The 19,772-nt window shown below is 53.0% G+C and overlaps 2 protein-coding genes across 6 annotated transcripts in view; one reads left to right on the top strand and one right to left on the bottom strand.

Annotated features, from left to right (window-relative positions):
• Window positions 1-3,629: 3,629 nt before the first annotated feature.
• On the bottom strand, window positions 3,630-6,661 carry SOWAHD (sosondowah ankyrin repeat domain family member D). Of its 2 annotated transcripts, XM_075435741.1 has the most exons (2): window positions 5,670-6,661; window positions 3,630-4,873 (listed from the first exon to the last, which is right to left on the bottom strand). In XM_075435741.1, exons 1-2 carry the CDS (start codon window positions 6,535-6,537, stop codon window positions 4,734-4,736), a joined length of 1,008 nt encoding a protein of 335 aa, XP_075291856.1. In that variant the 5' UTR covers window positions 6,538-6,661; the 3' UTR covers window positions 3,630-4,733. The 2 variants fall into 2 exon arrangements, with proteins under 2 accessions (XP_075291856.1, XP_075291858.1); XM_075435743.1 differs by having other exon boundaries at window positions 4,794-6,661.
• A 2,042-nt stretch (window positions 6,662-8,703) lies between these two features.
• The window catches only part of SEPTIN6 (septin 6), a 31,491-nt gene continuing 20,422 nt past the window's right edge, over window positions 8,704-19,772 (top strand). For all 4 annotated transcript variants that reach the window (XM_075435908.1, XM_075435906.1, XM_075435907.1 and 1 more), the window contains exons 1-2: window positions 8,704-8,783; window positions 15,902-16,016. In XM_075435908.1, coding sequence (XP_075292023.1) covers window positions 8,757-8,783; window positions 15,902-16,016 — 142 coding nt within the window. In that variant the 5' untranslated portion in view covers window positions 8,704-8,756. The remainder of the gene's footprint in view (window positions 8,784-15,901; window positions 16,017-19,772) is intronic.

The raw sequence follows: 19,772 nt of genomic DNA, 5'->3' as shown, positions 1-19,772 counted from the left end.
TGACAGCTCTGTTCAGATGCAGTAGGCTGTGTCTTCATTCTCCCTGACTGTAAACCTCTGAGAGCAAAGCATACCAGTTTTTTTAAAAAAGGGTAAAAATCAGAACTGATTTTAGAGGAGTTAATTTGAAGAAAATCTTTAATTAGACAAGATGAAATAGTTTTTAAAAAAAAAAAAAGTTTTTTAGAGGCAGGTTTGAAAAATGCAGACTTCACTTTATGATCCGTAGGCCGCCGTGGCTACAGTAACTGGAGTGTCAGCCTCTTACTACTTAAGCCCAGGGAAGGCTCCGGATTATGTTTCTGGTACATTTATGAAATGTTACTAAGAAAAGTAAGCAGTATTGTCAGAATTTGCAAAAGGCATGTCTGTGTAACCACTGGGTGCATCTTAGGGGGCTGGAAAGCAAAGCACACTGAAAACACTCCTCTGGGGTGAGGTGGATTCCCGTCTGAGGGGGGCTGTGCTAGGTGAGGGGGATCCAAACTAACAAAACCCTTTGCTAAACCAAGCCAATCTCCAGTTACCGCCCTCTGTTACGCTGTGCTTCCACATTCGATGCATGTAAGTTCCCTGTGGCTGGCCTCTGCTGCAGCTGCAGGTTCTTTACTCCACCAGTATCTCCCTTCTGCACATCCAGGGTAGACCGTGTAGTAATGTGCCGCGAGGCCTGTGGTCAGTCAGATAACATTTTGAAATTAATGGAAGAGCGTGTCTGCACTGCAGGTGTTGAACAGCGCGAGTGATGGCCCTGCGGTACAGGGAAAATGCTGAAATGCTGCATGCCCAAGAAGTACGACAGAAATACTTGCCCAGAGAGCAAGAACACAGCGCTGAGAAGAATTGGTGACACTTGAATAGTGAGACTACCGGTTCTGCAGCTGAGTAGCTGCCTGTGTCAGCTGCGGGTAGCTCCTCGGGAGCCTCACGCCTGCAGTCGGCTGAGGACGGCAGCTTCGTACCCCGTGTGGGTCTGGCCCCAGCATCGGGAGCTGCTCTCGGGTGGGATGTGGGGCCGGGCAGCCCCTGGAGCCTGGGTTAAGATCCGGCCTGGGGGTAGGTGCAGTGGAATGATCGGGTGGAAGGAAAATTGACTTAGGAGGTAGGAAAGGAGGAAAGGGAAGAATACAGCAAGGGCAGTGGATAGATTTATTTCCTGTGAAAGGCAGTGCTCCTACAGACTGTAGTACATAATGTCTGCGTTAGAATATGTAATAACCTTCTGAATTTGTTTGGAGCTCTGTGTTGGCTTGATCGAGTTGGTCTTGATGCCAGCCACAGGTGGAGCTTAATTTGAGATATTCTCAGCAGAAGGGCAGCGAGGAGATGTTGCTCGAAGGAGGAGTTAGCAGCTATTAAAAAAAGGGGAGAGAGGAAAGAAGGGATAGAACCGCTCCCAGTAGTCAGCACTGCAGCTTCCCCACCTGGGCACTCTGCTGGGGCTGGTGAACCACGGCCCGTTCACCGCAGGGAAGCGGAGGTGGTGGCTGTGACGCAGCACTGGGCCTTGCGCGGCTGCTGCTCCGTTCCCTTGGGACGGATGCTCTGGGCAGCAGGAAGAGCTGGAGGCGTGAGCCTGTTCTCGGCTGTGGCAAAGCCCGTCCTGACACGGAGGGCTGTGCAGGGCTCCGGTGCTGTTTGCTGGGTTCAGCCTGCCGCGGTGGCTCAGCTACGGGGTGGCAGCTTCCTGAGGAAGCTGCAAGCTGCCACACCTGTGTTGCTCCTTTTCATGTTGAAGGTAAATAGATCCATCTCCTTCGCGTTACAATTCATAGCAAATAGTGCTGGGCAGCAGCATATGCCAAAGACGCATAAATGCATAACGAACGCACGCCTCACTTGGAGCTTGTGACAGTCTCCCCCTCCTGAGGTGTGCTGGAGGTTCCGGGGAGCACAGGAGAGCAAGGCTGGGATTTTTACCAACTTCAGGACACTGCAGAGGTATCTCCTAGCTTCTTTTCCTGTCTGGTAAGAATCTAGCTTCTGCTTCATTATCAGGGGGAAGCAGCAAGTCACTGCAACAGGAAAGCAGCAAACAGCATTGCCAGAGATGTTTCAACAGAGGCCCACGTGCTGCAAACACTTTTCACCCCAATGTTTTTTAAATCCCTTCTGTTCTCTTCAAAGCAAGTGTTTTGGAAATAACAGCACTGCTGAGGAGCGAAGATCAGGCTTGGAGCCCAGCCAACCACCCCCTGCCTCCCCCCATCACCGCTGCTGGCAGGCAAAGCTGCTCGCAGAGTTTATGAGGACCTGGCTGAGGTGGAAAAAAGTAATTTTATGGAATTCAGAATGGAAAGAGACAGTTTTCTCCATGGCATTCATGGGAAAGCTTTCCTGAGCAACAGATTGAACTATTTATTACTATTTATTAGATAGTCTGCCTATTACTGTCATTACCGTGCTATTTTTATTAGATGGAAGCAGCTTCTACCAAGGAGCTTCTTTGGAAAATAAGCCCTCGTATTATTTTTCCCCATTTGAATGAATCTGCTTTTCAAATCGGACATTAAGGGATAGCATAAAGTAAACTTAGTACAAATTAAAAGTGGGTTAAAATCGGTCTTCTGCAGAACATCAGGAAACACAAATACCTCTGGGTTTGAATGATTTCTGTTGTTCCTGTGGCAGCTCTCTGCCCTCCCCTGCAAGAACTTGGGGGGGGGACGACCAGGGAACTCTGCGGAACTGGGCTAACACCCGATAACTGAGACATCAACGGAAGCGTTAAAGAAGAAAAATAATTTGCGTATTGTAGTCCATTCATTTTGGTGGATATGCTTTTCTGACTGAGAAGCAAAGTTAGAGCTGGTTGTATACTTCAGGAATATTTTTTAAACGTGTCTCTATTTCCAAACCTGCCCTTCTGTAGGTACGAAAATAAACGGCACGAGACAGAGGGGTGGGTCACTGGAAGCGGTGTTTGGGGCAAGCACAGTGTACAGCAGCAGAAAGGATACGGCGATTTGAAGAAGATTCTTTTTTTTCCACTCGGTGGAGAGGAACCCTTGCAGGGCAGGCAAGGCAGGGGCTGGCGTCGATGGGTGCATGGTAACACCGCCCAGAGGAGCGGGGCTCTGGTCTTGTTCCTTCTGAAGCGCCTGCCTAGTTTGCCTCAGAGCAGAATACAGCTTCAAACCCGCAGCCAAAAGATGAGGTGAAAAGCTGCCTTTAGGAGGTTTTGGTTAGCTGTCAAGGGGAGCCAAGTACTAAAAATCATTGTATTTAAGTGTAGCATTTGCCAGTTAAATTTCACTTTTGAATGAAATGTTGAAGTCCAGGTTTCCTGGTGGCGTGTGACTAAAGCTGCAGGTACAAGTGCCAAGGAAACAGCTCCCTCAAGGAAATTCTCATGAATTCCACTGTTTACTCTGCGCCTTACTCAGAGGAGGATGTAAGAGCGATCCCGTGCCCTCTCCCCGACAGTGTGCCGCTGTGAAAGGATGACGGAGGACTAACAGGTCAAAAAATACTTCGTCAGGCGTGCACCCACCTGTTACCAAAACTAAAGATTGCAGATGTTTTGACACCAGTGCTTTTCATGGAGTTTGTGCTGGTGTGACCAGAGCTGTTAAAAGCCAGCCTGCTGTCCCGTGGCATGGATGTGGCCTGAGAAGTTCTGGAAGGAGCCATGTTGCCATAATCTTTAATCGATTATAGTTAAAGCGTTACAAAACTGTAGTAAATCAGGCATTAAATCCATTCCCAGTGTGTTTTGTATGTCTCCGCTGCTGACCTTAAAAAGGTGTCCAGACACATCTATGTGCCCACGCAGTCACCTGGACTGGGTACTACCCAGTCACTGGATCACTGTCCGCTCATCTGGAGGCTGTTCTTCCATGTATCGCCCCTGCAGATTGGGTTATTCCGCTGCCCGAGCAGCATTTCGGAGCACAATCTGAATATAAACAGCATTTGCTCAGGGTCTGTGAAGCCCACAGGCTCAGGTTCCCCCGAGAGAGTTACCCGCACATCTTTCTGCATCAAGGTGCGAATTCACCTGCGCCACCAGGCCAGAGATGATCTTGAATCCCTCGGTCACCCCTGCAGACCCCCAGAAAGGCAGCTGGAAAGAAACCACAACTCCCCTCCGAAGCGAGGCGTCTCCGCAAGGGCTGCCGCTCTGCGATGGGGAACAGAAACTCCCCGGCTGCCGCCCGAGAGTCACTTCCCACATGGGACTGCTGTTTAAGGGGGTAGAAATGGTCTCATGCTGATGAAAAACAGGAAGAAGCCGTTGTTTGTCTGCAGATATTTTGAAGCAGTCCTGGCCTTCCAGAATGTGAAAAGCAAGTTGAAATCAGCTGAGCAGAGCTCCGTTTGGTGAATAAAACACAGACAGGCAAGCAAAGGCTTTGCCTGTTTAATGCAGTTACCGGTACATACGCACGGGGTTGTGCTCCTGTAGGGATGTTTCTCAAGAGTTTCATTTTTTGAGCGTGACCTCAGTAGCAATAATCTCACAGCCTTCATACCTTTTCCATGGTTTTGAGCAACGAGTCATCTTTCCAGAGCTGCTCCTAGACTCCAGTCCCCACAGGAGCCATCGCATGCCACCCTATTGGGCGTCCCTCCTGCCTCCTCTGCTCTGGCCCTATCCCCTGTGGGGCTGAGCCTCTCAGGCTGCCCCAGAGTGGGGTCCCCAGAGACGGGCTGCCGGGGGCACTTGTCTTGCGCTTAAGGACTTCTCTGGGCGCGGCCTCCTCTGCAAACTGGGCACTCCGGCTCTTACTTTACTGAGAAACAGGTCTACCTCTCGTAAACAAACAGCAAACCAGAGGCGGCACGTGTGGCAGAGACCCGGGGATCTCGCACGGAGCTGGGAGGCCTTTGCAGCTCGGTGGCATGGTCTGCTTGTCCGTACCTGCTCTCCCTGCCGGCAGAGAAGCGTACGTGAAAAAGTGTTTGGGGGGGAGTTGTTTCTGAAGCCATAGCTGCTTCTCCATCGTCAGCCTGGTGCCAGGCCTCTGGCATCTCTGAGTATGGTTGCGAAATATTTAATTCTATTCTGCCAGTGTCTCCATCCAGGCACCCGCAGCGCCACAACCAGTCCAACCTCACAGCGTTACTGGGAGCCGTGGCAGTGCCAACAGGCTCGTTTTACCGGTGGGAGAACCGAGTCACCGAGTTGTGCGTGACCCACCTACAGCCGCACACAGAGCCTGCCGGCAGCTCAGGACGGGCGGCCAGAACACCCACCCCAGCACAGGACAGACACCACCCCCGCGGTGGGTCAGCGTCCCCCCCTGGGCGGCCAGGCTGCGGCAAGGAGTCCCCATCAGCAGGGACAGGCGGTCTTTAGGAAGGGCTGTCCTGGGGCAGTGCTCCCGATGGCCACGGTTGCCCACACACACACTGGCACAGCCCCAAAGACTGTGCGAGAGCTGGGGCGGCCACAGTGCCCCTGTGCAGGGAGTTAATCCCCTCTTGGCCAGGATCCCGAGTGCCGGCCCTCACCAAGTTCCCAGCTCCCTGCAGGCTCTTCCGGCTGCTATTCAGCGCAGGTCTGCAGGCGAATGGGCCAGGGGAGCTTCAGCGCTCCTGGAAGAAGGCGAATGCCTGCCTGACAAGGTCTCGGAGGGTCGAGAGCCTCCAGGAGCGCTGGGCTTTCCCCTCGGCCACGGAGTCCACGCAGTCCCGCCCTGCCCTGGCCTCTCTGGATGACTTACAGTTGTTGTTGGTGTTGTGAGAGCGCAGCTGGACCAAGTCCTCCTCCAAGGCCCCCGCCAGCTCCTTCAGCTCCCTGGAGGTGTCTGCCCTCAGGTATTGCCAGGCCTTGCGCCCGTTGTGGTCCCTGCGGTTGGTGTCCGCCCCGTAGGCTCCCACCAGCACCTTGATGAGCAGCTCGTGTCCCTGCAGGGTGGCCAGGTGCAAGGGGGTGAGCCCGCCGCTGGCCGTGGGGATGTTTACGTTGACGGGATAGCCCTTCTTCTGGGTGTGGGAGATGACCTGGATGAAGCTCTCATGGTGGCCGTGCTTGGCAAGCCAGTGGAGAGCAGTGAAGCCCGTCACAAAGTCTTTCCTGGTCAGCAGGCTGGGGTCCAGGTCCAGCAGCCTGATGATGTTGTCCGCATCGCCCTGGGCCACTGTCAGCAGCCACTCGTGCTCCAGGGGATCCAGAGCAAGGGACAGCACCTCGGGGCTCTGCTCAGGCTTCTGCTCCTGGTACGGCCCTGCATGGAGACTGCTGCTGTTGGATGCCTTCTGAGCGGTGGCAAACCGTGTGGTGCTGCTGGGGGTCCTGCTCTGCAGGAGGATTTCCTTCAGCTCCTTCCTCCGGGTGCTGCTGGGGCCGATGGAGAGCCTGCCTGCAGCCCTACCCCAGCTCCCTGGGCTCTGGCTGCCCCAGCCGGCACTCCTGCTGGTGTCCATCTTCTGCAGCGGATGGAAACGCTCCCTGCTCCCCGCAGCGGCCGGCCAGAGATGGGAGGTGCGGGCCAGGCTCCCCGCTTGGGGCTGGGTGGCTTCCAGGAAGGTGAACGTCCGGGCAATGCCAGCTACCCTCTGCTCCCCCGAGCCCTGCTCCCGCCGGGCCATGGCGTGCCTCCGCCAGGCTGGCCAGCAGCTCGCTACCCAGCAGCTCGCTCTCCAGCAGAGCCGGCTGGCAGCTCGCGCTCCCCAGCTCTCACCCCACACTTCCTGCCCCGGCACTAGGCGAAGGAGGAACCGATTCTGCTCGGCGGGAGGGCATGCTGGCCATGGCGGCGGAGCCGCGGCGCTGCCGCACTGCCGGGGTGGTGCAGGCGACCTTTGGTCACGTCGCGTCCACGGCTGCCGCCGGCGCTGGGCATGGCCGCAGCCACGGGACGGCTGCCCCCGGGCCCCGCTCACCCGCGGCGTCGCACGGGGGAAGCGGGCAGACGGAGGCGGGGGGTCCTGGGCAGCCCGATGCTGGTGTTATGGAAGAAATTGGATTAACTGTATTCTTCTCCCCGAGTAGTCTCATTTAGCAGTAGTGGCTTCGCATTAGCTGCTGAAGTAGCTGAAGCCTTAAGCCTCGAGAGCAGACCAAGCGTAAACTTTTGACAAAACTAATGCTGCTAACAAAGAACTCACTGAATGCAGCAGATAGGAGCGGAATGAAGAAGATAAGGATCAAGGAGACAATTCCAGGAGAATTAAGTGACTTCAGAAGGTGGCCAGCCTAGTGATAGTGAAAACCAGTAAGAAATCAAGAGAGCAGTGACCAGAATTAAGAGATGGACCTGGGGATCAGGTGATGGGTAAACGGGTCTAACTGAGAGGCGTGAACTGGGGCAGGGGCCCCTCTCCAGAGGCACCCAGCTAGAGCTGTAACCGAAGAACTAAAAACAGAGGAATTGGAAACCTTCCCTCGGACTTGGCATTCTGAGCGGGATCCTACAGCCAGGCCCTGCTACAGTGGCCAGCGTGCGTAAATCTGTAACGCTGGTCCCGGGGACACCTCCTCTGGCCCCGGCAGCACCCGGAAGCCCCGGGTGCCCTGCTGAAGCACCTGCCTTTCAGCCGCCCCCTCAGAATATCCCCCCCGCCATCGCAACGCTGCTCCTTGGCGCAGTGCTCGGGAAGGCCGAAGTTACTGCCCCGCAGGGCCGCTTGCCCGAGGGCCGTCAGGTCTCTGTGCAGTGAGGGAGACCCAGCGCAGGGCGGTGGTCTGGGTCTCTTCCCACACGATAGTTTGGCCTGGCGGCGTTTCAGCCTTCCTCGCTCGCTGCGTTTCACTTCCCAGCAAGGCCCCGTGCTCGGCGTTGCTGGCAGCGACAGCCCCCAGCAGGCTGTACCCTGATTTTCTTAGGGAATGGGACAAATCCCTCTGCCCCAAAAGTGCCCGGTCCGGTTTCTCCCCAGGCCTTTCTGCTCCGTGACCCCTCAGACACCGTGGCATGGCCGACCTGCGGCCAGTCGGGCAGCTCGGAGCCACGTCAGCCCCTTCCGCCCTCTGCCTTTGCCTTCCCTAAGCCCTAGCCCTGCTCCGGCCCGCCCTGGGCTGGCCATCGGCCCTCGGGGGACCTTGGCTTTCTCCAACCACTTGGACCAGTTCGTCCGGGACGCGTGGGGAGCTGGGGTCGCCCCACAAAGCCCTAACAACCGGTGGTGAAAACCTAATTGTCCCTTCGCTCCCTTTCCGGCACTGCCCGGGTTTGTCACTGCCCGTTGGTGGCTTCTGCGGGCTGGGGGAGGCAGAGGGCTTGGCCCCGCACAGCCAGAGGTCCCGGGGAGCGGTTTGAAACGCTTGGCGGGTGGCAGCGGGGGAAAACAGGGAGGGAAGCGAGGTGCTGCCAGGGGAGATGACGGCACCGGCGGTGCAGAGCGGGCAGGGCAGGGACCGGACCGGACCGAACCGGACCGGACCGGACCGGACCGGGCCGGGCCGGGCCGGGCCGGGCCGGGCCGGGCCGGGCCGGGGCAGCCGTGCGCCCAGACCCGCTCGCCGCTGCCGGCTGCCCCTCAGCCCGCCCTGCCCGCGCCCCGCCACACGGTGGCCGCGGCCCCGCCCGCAGCCCCGGCTGTACCATCGCGGGCGGCCGCGGGGGGGAGGGGGTGATGACCGGCGGCCCCGCGCCTCCCGGAGCGGGGCGGCGGAGCCGGAACCGGCGGGACCGAGCCGGGCGGGACGGCGGCGGCGGGGCGGGGCGAGAGGGCGGTGGAGAGAGGGGCGCGGGGCGGGGCGGGGCCGGGGGTGCGGCGCGTCGCCCCCTCCCTCCGCGCGGCGTGGCGGTGGGCGCGCCCGGAGCCGCCCGGCCGGCCGGGGCGGGCGCTGTGGCGGGCTGGCGGCGATGGCGGCGGCCGAGGTGGCGCGGCAGGTGAGAGCGGGCGCCGGGCCGGCCAGGGCCGAGGGCCGGGCCGGGTCAGAGCGCGCCGGGCGGGGCGGGGGCACCGGCCCGGAGCCTCCCGCGAGCTCCGGGGCTCGGCCGGGGGCGGCGGCGGCATCCCGGGGGTCGGGGCTTGGCGGCCGCTCTGAGGGGAGGTTTGGGTTCACCTCCGCTGGCGGCGGGGCTGCAGCCCGACCCGGCCGCCTTGGGCCCGGGACCCGACCCAAGGTCCTGCCCCGCCGCTCTGTCCGTCCCTGGGCCCCGCAGAGGGCCCCGCAGCGCGGCCCCGGGGCTGGCTGGACTGAGGTGCTGGGGAGGCCTCACCCTGCGGCCGTGCCCTGGGCTGGGGGCCCCTCGCTCCTCGGCATCCCCCTCTGCCTGGGGATGCTCTTCCCTTCCCAAAGAAACCCGCACCCCGTGCTCGTCAGCGCCTGGTGCGGGGAAGGTCGCCAGCCCGGTGCCGTGTGCCGCCATGGAGCCCTGGGAGCCCGCGCCCGACGTTGGCACCGCGTCCCCACTGCGCTGTGTCCCCGAGGGTCCCCCCACTGCGCTGTGTCCCCGAGGGTCCCCCCGCGGTGTCGTGGTCCCTGGCTGCCCGCTGGCATAGCTGCCCACCCGCCTTCCGAGCGCCACGCGAAGCTTGCTGCGTGCCTGCAGAGAATTATCCAGAAGAGGAGCAGAGGGAGCCGAGCCACCTCTGCGTTTGTTAGAGAAATGCTGAGGAGGTTTCTGTAACGCGTTTGGACGCGGAAGCGTTTTGTCTGTGATTTGGTGGGCTTCCGACTTTCGTGTTAATGCATTAGTACAGAAATAATACTTGAGACGAACGCTTGCTGTTTCGTCTTCAAAGCAGTAGGTTTTGGCGTGGACGCAGTCTTGTTGAACGGGTAGATGTAGCCATTCCTTGCCAGTTCGTGATGTTACTTCCTCCTGGACATATCCATTGCCTTGTATGTGACTGCCAAGGTATGCGAAGTGACTCACTTGCTCCCTTGTCTTATAAAGAAAATGGAGCTTTAGGCTTTCTTAGGATACTGTACAGAAGTTTCAAACATTTGTTAGTGGCCTGAGATGAATTATGATACGGCACAGCCTCTGTTCGGAGGCAGAAGGGAAAGCTAGCTGTGAGACAGACGTGAAATTAGTGTGCCGCAGATTGAAAATGTCTTCATCCAGACAGACGTGTGAGCCCAGGTCTTGGGCATCCGGTCGTGGCCGTGGTTCATGGAGCAGTCAGACATAAGATCCTGCTGATGCAGAGGGCTGCTCCGTGTGTGCTGACGGGGTTAAACACGTGCGAGAGCTGGGGCTGAGTATGTGGGGGAGTTGGGGCCACCACCCTGCCTCTGTCCCAGCAGACCCTTGATGTAAACCTGCATTTATTGTGGAGATGGTCAGTGAAACCCCCTCCTCGCAGGGCGGCCCCGTCACCGCTGAGCTGAGGCCCCTCTCCTGTCCTCTGCCAGCACGGAGGGTGCAGGATTTAGGTGCTGAGACCCACGGGGGGTGTCCGCCCTGCTCACTGTGGGTGGAGGACGGGTGCAGAGGACCAGCTTGCTTTGCCTTGTCTAACTCTCAGTCCCTGTAGTACAGATCAGAAAAATCATTGACTGCTGCTACAGATATGTACTTTTTAGTTGCTGGAGGAGACTTCTCCTGGGAATGTATCCAAACAGCGTGGCGTTTCTGCAGCCCTTTGGCAGGGACATAAAAGATTTGTAATCTTAAAGCTGTCAGAATTTGAAATTTCAGAAGCACTTGACCATTTGTGAATGTTGAATGGCTGAATGATGCAGTGTGCCTGAAGAGGGTGGTCAATGGTCAGGAGCTTTTCTGAGACGTTTCTTGCTTTCCGTGGTGCCTGATTCAGAACTATTTCTCTCTCTCTTTTCTGTTGTTTTTCTTTTATGCGCATGCTGACGATCTGTTATCAGCCGAGCAGTGAAAAGAAACACAGAGTCTTTATCTACACTTCACATTCCTGCTTTGCATTTATCTCGTGGAAGATGTTTATACTGTCCGATGGATAATTCTCTTAGTACATAAGAGAACTGCACATTTGTACAAGCGAGAAGTAATTGGTACAAGTGTTGGTATAATTTGCTGTTTAATCAGAGCCAAATGCAGTCTGGGGAAGTGAATGCCATAACACCGAGGTCATGATAAGGGATCTGACATTGTTCTAGCTTAAAGGTGATCTGAAAAACGGTGCTGTGGAAACCTGAATTCAGGTTCTGTCTTGCTTTGTGATTTGATGTTTGACTTCTTGTGCAAGAGCTGTCTCGGGTATAGGAGTTCAGCCCCGGGTCTCGGCTTTATGGGTGGCAGAGGGGCAGGGGAGTGGCTGCTGTGAGCAGCAGCAGCGGGCTCGGCAAGCATTGCTTGATTTGTTTCCGTTGAGGGATGGTGCTGTTGTTGTGTTTGTTGCAGCCGTTTGGAAATCCTCCGAAGGGAGTCTCCAGGGCCTCAGCGTTTGGAGTGATCCTCATCTGCGGGGAGGTGGGAAATTGTGTCAGAAGTGCTAAACGTCAGCTGTCAGTGCCCTAACCAGAAACAATCTTTTCAATTAGATGCAGAAGAAGTATCGTACTGCAGTCTTCGGGAGCGTTTTCTTGTTGTGCAGGCCTCGTTTGGACATTGGGTCCCTCGGGTTCAGAGCTGTAGCATCATTTGTTTGCTGTGCTCTGCCTGAATATTGCCAAGTGGAGGCTTTTCCTTTGCCATGGCATCGTTTTTCATTGTTCCTTTAGTCCAGGCCACCAGAAATTGTCCTGAATATGGACCGCTGACATTTGCAGTGAGTAGCACCATTGTGTGTCTCAGGCAGGATGCTCTGCTTCATCTCCACAAAGCGGTAGCGGCCAGTCGGGGCTCCGAGGATGTTGGGAGCTGACAGCGTTGTACCTGCTTGTCCTGTAAAGCAGATCAAGGCAGAGATGCACATTCAGTAAGATTTTCCTCTGATCTTTTTCTCATCCCAAGGACCCTGGAGTGATGCAAACACCTGGAGTCTAAATCTGACCCATTTTATGTGAACGAATATTTAATGTGTGGTGCTTTCAGGCTTGGGGTCATTTATTATGACATCTTTATATTTTCCGTTTATTTCTGATAATTCTCTGTAAGAATTAGAGTAGGCAGCGGTGGTTTCTGTGGCATCGATAAACCCCATCAAACAGTGTGTAAATCCTCCAAAGACAGGGGAAAAAATAAAATAACCCCTCCGACTGGCTACTCCTTGCTTTCATTCTGCAATAGCCCCGCCTGGTAATGCAGCGAGAGAGCACGTTGCTCTTTTTGTTCTCTTCATCTTGTTTGTGGCAAACACGCTATGCTTCCTCCCGAGCAACAACAGCCCATTCTATCCTGGGGGGGGTCACTCTGTGTATGGGGGGGGGGGGGATGCATCTGGTATCTTGGTGTGGTGCCAGCATTCCCACTGGCTTCCCAGAGATCCCGTCTTTGTTCCCAGAAGATGCTAACTTTAAAATAGAGAGTAAGGATGGTCTCTGAGCAATCCAGCGCTCACTGATGCTCGTGGGAAAAGCCTTCGCGCAGGCAGTAGTTAAACCTTGCTTACTATTGTTTTTAGCTCTTTATACATTTTAAATTTGATCTGATTGTTTTGGAAGGTAAATAATGGAAGATAGCTCTGGAACACTTTTTCAGCAAAAAGCTTATAAGCTTAACATATTTTCCTTCAGTTTTGAACAAGGTAATCCAAATCTACATTTAATGTACAGGCAGGATGACTAATTGCTGTGTTTGTATGTTGTTTATGAAGATGCTGTTTATATATAGCAGCGTTCTGGATACAGAGACACCACTTGGTGTGTGAAGACTGATGACTTGCACTGTTTCATGGTGGATCAGGTAGAAAATGTTGCTTTTCTCTCTGCAGGTTTGGTAATTGCTGACAACTTTCTGATGTGTGTCAAAACCAGTCTGACCTTAGAACGTTATTTCCTATTTTTTTTCTACCTCATCTGATTTCTCGATGCCTTGGCCACACAGGCTTTGGATTTTTAGCCAGAGTAGCACAGTACACCTCGTGGCTGTATACTTAGCATGAAGGCTCAGCTGCTGTGACTGGGAATCAAATTTTGCAGTACTTGTTTCCTGGCCTGTAGCAGATGTGAAGTGTGGTTTAACTGCATTGTAAAACCACAGGTGACTAGAAAAAGAGGCTGCAGGAAATGACTTGCAGGCTGAATTCTGTGCTGTGGTAGGTGCCTCCTCTCAGCCGAGAGTGGCTTAACTTCTACTGTTTATTTTGTTCCATCTGGATCACACTTATATTTAGGGATGAAGAGATGATTTGTTCTTAATGAGAGCCCACACTCCCACCCACACTTCCTGGGGAGAGCAGTGTTCAAACAGTCTTCCAATGGTGCAGTTTTAAGGCTGAGTATTAAAAATACACTTGATATTTCTCCTTCCCCAGGAGGAGCCTGCCTGTGGTTCTGTCTTGCACCTCTGCGGACTCTGTCCACCCGTCTGTTCCTCACCTGGGCCACGGTGCTCTCGCTGCAGATCAAACACTCCGTCAGATACCCCAGTACTGGGGTTTTGTTTTGGTGAATAAGTACAGGAGAGTTTAGGTGTGTCGTCACCTGAAAATCTCCCTTTCTTCTGCTTTAGTTGTTTGTGAATTATTGGGCCTTGGAGCTGCATCAGAGGTTAAATCAGAATCTGCTGGGGAACTCGAGGGCCTTCCTGATGAGCATGTGGTTTGCAGGCAAGGTGCTCAGGAATTAATAAAGCGCCATATTTGGTGAACATCTTGGCAGGAAGAGTCAGACTAATACACAAAATATGGCTAAGGGGAAACATATTTACACATCACAGGGTGGTAAATATGGTTAATGGCTGAAGCGTGTTTCAAGCCTCATATTTGGGAAAAAACCCCACGCCAGCAAAGGAGTAACAAGGCAAGTAATCGTACTCTTGACAGGTTACTGCAGTAAATGCAGTCCTTGGGGATGTTTTCGTAGCCTAAAATACCACTGCCATTAACAGAAGAGGGAAAATCTGTATGCCTGTCCCAATAAACAGGCTCTCAAGATATGTGAAAACATGATTTTGAAAGAATGAGTTAAAAATTACAGCCTATAAACTATTTCCTTTTGGCTGTAGTATTTCTTGCAAGCTGGTGATGTACCTGAAAGGCCAGAGGGGACATTTCTGTATTTGACACATTTGATATGTTGTTAAGAAAAGCCTTTCCTCCAGAAGGTGAAATACCTTTCGGGGGAGGCTGCAGGAAGGGGACTTTCCAGCACACACAAACACACGGGTTTTTCACCGACTCTCCATTTTGCATGATGCCCCTTCTGAGGCTGAGCCTCTGCGTGCAGTTCATTGCTGTTTGCTGTGCGGGTTAGGAACCTGGCGTGCCTGGGCATGCATCTGCCTTTGTGCAGGCACCAGGTGAAAATTTCTGACCTCCCCCTCCTCCAGAAGCAGCCGGCCGTGCTGGGTGCGAAGCACAGCAGAAGCTGGAGCTTGACTCTTCCACTTCCCGGGGCAGAACAGGGACACCTGGCCGGGGAGACTGGGTCAGTGGTCTCAGGCACGTGAGAGAGCGGGGAGCAGCTCGTAGCATCACAGAAACCATGGTTTGGGTTGGAAAGTGCCTTGAAAGGCCATCCAGTGCAACCCCCCTGCCATGAGCAGGGACATCTTCAACTGGATCAGGTTGCTCAGAGCCCCGTCCAACCCGGCCTTGAATGTTTCCAGGGATGGGGCAGCGACCACCTCTCTGGGCAACCTGTGCAAGGGTTTCACCAGCCTCATGGTAAAAACTTTCTTCCTTATACACCGTCTAAATCTACCCTCTTCTAGGTTAAACCATTACTCTTTGTCCTTTGTCTGTCACAGCAAGCCCTGCTAAAAGGTTTGTCCCCATCTTTCTTATAAGCCCCCTTTAAGCACTGAAAGGCCATGATAATGTTCCCCCGCAGCCTTCTCTGCTCCAAGCTGAACAGCCCCAACTCTCCCAGCCTTTCCTCACAGGAGAGGTGTTCCATGCCTAGTGTTATTTTTGTGGCCTCCTCTGGCCCCGCTCCAACAGGTCCATGTCTGTCCTGTGCTGGGGGCTCCAGAGCTGGACCCAGGACTCCCATCTTCTCGTGAAGTTGTTTGGGTGGCTGGGCAGGAGCAGGCCATGCCCTGCAGCAGGCAGCTTTGGATACCTCCGCTCATAAATCCCTGTGCAGGCTCCCTGCTGGTGGGGCTGCGTAGTTACGAGCAGCTCAGTTCTGGACACTTTTTCTCAGCTTTTGTTTCCCTTTCAGTTCCTAGCTTTGAAAGATACGTGCTGAAGCTCAGGTGGCAACATTCAGAGTTGGAGAAGACCTGCTACCTGGCATGGTCTGGCCACCTGCCCGTGCGAGCACCTTCCTTGCAGCTTCCTTCACTGATTCCTGATTTTCTAGTGCTAATGGCCATTTTAGAGATTTGGACAGAGTCCCGTTTGCAGTCTGAGATTTTCATCTTTGCAACAATATGGAAGCTATTGCTGTGTTTGTTAGCTTGAAGACTGTATTCCCTGCTGTTCCTGTGTCACAGCACTTGAGCTTTGCAGAGGCAGTGTGTTTGGGTTGTTCAGTTACTAATGTTGGTAGTTTTCCTAACTGTTTCTAGTTAGTTTCTGTAATTGCAGCTGTGAATGTGAATTACATGTGAGTTGCAGTTCACATTAAGTGAATTTTAATAGGCTTACAGGAGGAGGCATCATTAATACATTCTTTTGCACAGGGGATTTTTTTTTTGTTTTCAGTGTAAGGTGAGACTGGAGTGTCTACATAATTTCACAGGAAACAAATGTTTTGCCGCCTCTGTATTTCAGCAGCTGTGTTTGGGTGTGTGTTTTGCACAGCTTAATATTTCTCTGACAGGGCTACCTTCTAATGTGTGACAAATGAAACATTCTGTTTGTGCTGTCTGGATTTGTTTTGGAGCAGAAGGAAGCACGCTGACATGATTTACAGTATATGTGCAGATCTCTGCTTGGACTATGCAGTTGATTCTACCTGGGATGTCTTAAGGGTTTGTATAGATAAGTGTGTTTTGCTTGAAAATGACACAACTATTTCATTGTATTTCAGGGTGAAGGCTGTCGTACTGTCCCGCTTTCTGGACACGTAGGATTTGACAGTTTGCCTGACCAGCTGGTTAATAAGTCAGTTAATCATGGGTTTTGTTTCAACATCCTGTGTGTGGGTGAGTAGTTCCATTTCGGGAAGTTCTCTTGCTGAAAAGGGCTGCTCTGCAGCTGGATGTAGCTTGTAGATGACAGCGTTAACAAGGTAGCTTTGATTTGAATTTCCCCAACTGTTCTATTTTCAGTAACAAGATTTACTGGTGCCCTGGGAAATCCCTGCTGAGGTTATGCAGTATGGCTTTCTACCAAGCAGTGAACCATAGAAATAAAATGTCTAAAATCCCAGGCTTTTATTATGATCTTTATTTTCCTAGTAGGTTTGCATTTCATGTTTTTGAAAGAAAATAGGTACTCATGCCAGAGAACTTTGTTCTGAGGACTTGTTTGGTTCAGTATCAAATTATTATTATAATTACTATAACAAAATACCAGTCATGCTCCTCTTAAATCACTAAAAGCTTTTTTTTTTTTCCTCCTTTCTGCACATACTTGAATTAAAATAGCGTCTGGCCAAGCCTTGGCTGGTCAGACAATTACCCAAGCTGCCATGTGCTGTGGATCTCAGCTGGGGCCTGGCACTGTTGCAGGACTTGGTGTCTGTCCCTGCAGCATCTGCCTGTCTCGCGGGTCTTCCCCAGGGTTAGGATTCCAAATGGTCCCTCCTCAGAGGCGCTCTTAGGTAACGCAAGTAAAATCTGTTTGGCTTTGGTACAGTAGTTTGGTAAGGTGGATAAAGAAATTAATAATAAGGAATTAATAACTGTCTGATAGGACAGTTAGTTTGGTTTACTGATGCTGGTGCGCTGCCTGTGGGAGCTAGAGGTTGTTGCGTGGCCATGGCTGCTCGGAGTAAGCCCTGTCTGCAGATGCTCCCAGCAGTGCCTAGCGTGGCAGGGGGTAGAGCTGCAGCTGTGGATACCTCCTGGGAACTCAGCTTAGCCAGTGGTCAGCTCTGCTCCCGCACAGTTTTGCCTCTCCCCTCCTGTGAGAGATCCAGCTCGTGGTATGGACCTAGTGTTTATCCAGGACAGGGTTAAGTCCAAGACGAGAGGAGTAGGGCGAGGAGAGGGGACCTGAGCTCTGTTAAATGGAGCTGAGAAGAAAACTCTCTGACAGTGGCATTCCTGTGAGATGATAAGCTTTGCTGACAAGCGGAGGTCACTGTCGGGCTGAGTCACTAGGTGATTTCTACAGGACGTGAATGTGATATGACCTAGTGAAACTCTTGTCCGAAAGAGTGAAGTCTTAAAGTATTTCCTTTTGCACTTAATCGAGCTGCTGTGGTTTTTTTCTGCAAGTTGTAAGTGTAGCAGTGGGTGCCTCCTGTGGTTATATGCGCACTTTGATGCATGGAGAGGAGCTGAATGCCTCTACTTTCCTCTTTGCAGGACAGAAATGGAGTGCATTAATCGCTTGTTGATCTGAATAACAAGGGCTTGCCAAGATCAATGTGCATCAGTTATTAGTGTCAGTCTTTTATGAATAGTAACAACACAGACATAGTCAATCTTGAAATAAAGAAACTTTATGGAAAAATGTAATAAGCTTCATTAGAAAAAGATCTGCAAATCTTGAGTTGAGAAGGTCAGGCTTTAAAATGTCTTTTAATAGTTGTCAGGTGCCTCTGTTAACTTATGGTGACAAAGTTAAACTCTTAAACATCCTGGAGAAAGAGAACAAAAAGTCCCAGAGTCCATCTGTGGTTTATTCTGTTGGGTCTCACTTGTACAGCAGGAGTTTGTGGTGAAAAATTGAAAGAACAGGGATCAAATGAGGAGCGGCGCCAGCAAAACAACAAATAGATGGACCGATCCCATCGTTGGGCCACTAAGCATGATAGAAAGGCACTTCATTGCCTCCCATTTTTCAGCCATGTGTGGTTTCTGCTGGAGGAAAAATCCAATGACAGTTTTGCTCTGCGCCGTACTGGAGCTGAGCCACCGATTCCTCCAGCTCCTGGCAGAGGAGCCAAGGAAAGCTTCAGCAATGGCTGTCAGCAGCACGTCCAGAGTGGAGCAGTTTAGCTCTCCTCATGCTGAAAGCTGTCTCCCCTTTGAGGCTAGAGCCAAAGATAGAGTAAATAAGCAAACCTCTCATAAGAAGTTAGGGGTTGTGGATGTTTTCACTGATATTTTATGCTTCAGCACAACCATTTTCTTTCTAAAGCTTCTGTGGTAAAATGTTAGTTGCCTCTTAGTTCAGTGCAAAGGCTGGAGAAGTATTTAATGGCCGAGACCTTCTGTGCTGACTGTATTTCTCAGTGGGATGGGGGAAAGAAAGAGGAAGGTTAGGCTGCCTTTTCAAAATTTAGACTTTCTCAGTTTTGGCCAGGGTATATTATAGTTGCATTAGATTAGTATCCGGTTTTAAGCTGGCGTTTCCCCCTTCCTCTCTCCTGGGTTTTGCAGAGGATTGTTCTAACCAGCCTGTTTGGTGCAATGAGAAACTGCTATTTTGTGGCAGAAATCCCTTCTCTTTTCCAGAGGCCGTACCAGAATGCTTGAGGTGTCTCACTCCAGACGAGCAAACCCCTTGGCGTGCAGGAGCTCCCACCAGCTGGGCAGGGAGGGACGTGTGCACGTTTCCTCGTGCAGAGCTGCTGTCTGCTCTCCCACAGGCAGCTAGCTTGCTGTGGGGTGATGAGCTGTATGGCCTGGAAGCTGCCCAGTGGTTGGTTTTGTGGTCACTGGTGCAACCAGCTGAGGAGAAAGCAGGATTTCTCCAACCGAAAAGCTGTCGGTCCCCTCACGCCCCTCCTGCCCCCTCACCACTGGGCCCCCGGGGTGACGGCTGGGAGCCGGGTAGTCCTCTGAGACGCTTCAGCCTCTGTTGTGAGCCTGTGTTGCTCCTCTTACCCCCGCAGCCCAGCCTTTGCCTTGCAATGGGTGAATCGTGCGGCATCTCCGTACGCCTGTCAGATGAAAGGACCTACTTTTTCCTCTCCTCGTGAGAGATGGCCTTATCAGGCTGAGCTGCCTTAGGGCTTGTCTCAGCAAACCTGCTACATTGGGTTAGCTCCCGTTTCTTCACATGAAAGGGCTGTGTGTGCGTATACATTTTCTTCAAGATTGAATTATTTGACACCTGGAGCCATGGTTGTAAATCTCATGAAGGACAGGTGTTGCTGTCTCATGAAAGCTGCTCCACACCTTTGAACAATGAAAAATTTCAAGGGCTCCTCTGTCCTCCCACAGAGTCTATTGATGATGATATGACTGAGGCCTTTTAAATACTGAGTGATGTGGAGAGGGAGGCCGGCGAGCAGTTGTTTGCTGTTTCACTTAATACGTACTAGGGAAAAGCAAATAAAATCACGAGGCACAAAAAAGGAGGTACAGCTTTTGTGGCGTATAATTCAGCTTACTGCTGCGGGGTGCTTGGGGTGCCAGAGTTTCTGTGGAAGGAAGAAGCCATGAAGGTGCATTCAGCACGAAGATACCCATTTTGGTTTGGGAAGCTGGCAGCTTCCCAAAGGAAGGAGCATTTTCTGTGGGCGCAGCTTCTTCTGTTCCTCCACTGCTGGCCTGTGCCAGAGACAGGTATGGTAGCATCTCACCTCCACATCTCACCTCGCCTCATCTCCATCTCACCCAGAATAGCTGGTGCTGGGTAGCCCTTGTGTGGCTTGCCTGCGCAGCGTGACGGGTCGCTTTGCAGTTCCGATGGCAGGATGGCTCCCTCCTCGCAGCACTGGTGCTTGCTGCCTTTTGGCACGGGCTCTGCCTGGTCACCGGCTGGAGAGCCCAAGAGTGGGAGTGACGTGGTGCCCAGGCAGCACAGGGCGGGCGGTCTGGTCCCCGAGCAGAGGACAGCTC

The sequence above is a fragment of the Opisthocomus hoazin genome, chromosome 14, assembly GCF_030867145.1.
Source record: "Opisthocomus hoazin isolate bOpiHoa1 chromosome 14, bOpiHoa1.hap1, whole genome shotgun sequence".
NCBI lineage: Eukaryota > Metazoa > Chordata > Aves > Opisthocomiformes > Opisthocomidae > Opisthocomus > Opisthocomus hoazin.
The sequence above is the reverse complement of the archived record's forward strand: the minus strand, read 5'-3'. Positions and strand labels throughout refer to the sequence as shown.

Bases quoted from the DNA above. Each gene is read 5' to 3' on its own strand.
- SOWAHD (XM_075435741.1), bottom strand. From the start codon at position 6,537: ATGGCCCGGCGGGAGCAGGGCTCGGGGGAGCAGAGGGTAGCTGGCATT. The intron at 4,874-5,669 runs GTAAGTCATCCA...CTCTGCCGGCAG, and splicing joins TCACAACACCAACAACAACT to GGAGAGCAGGTACGGACAAG.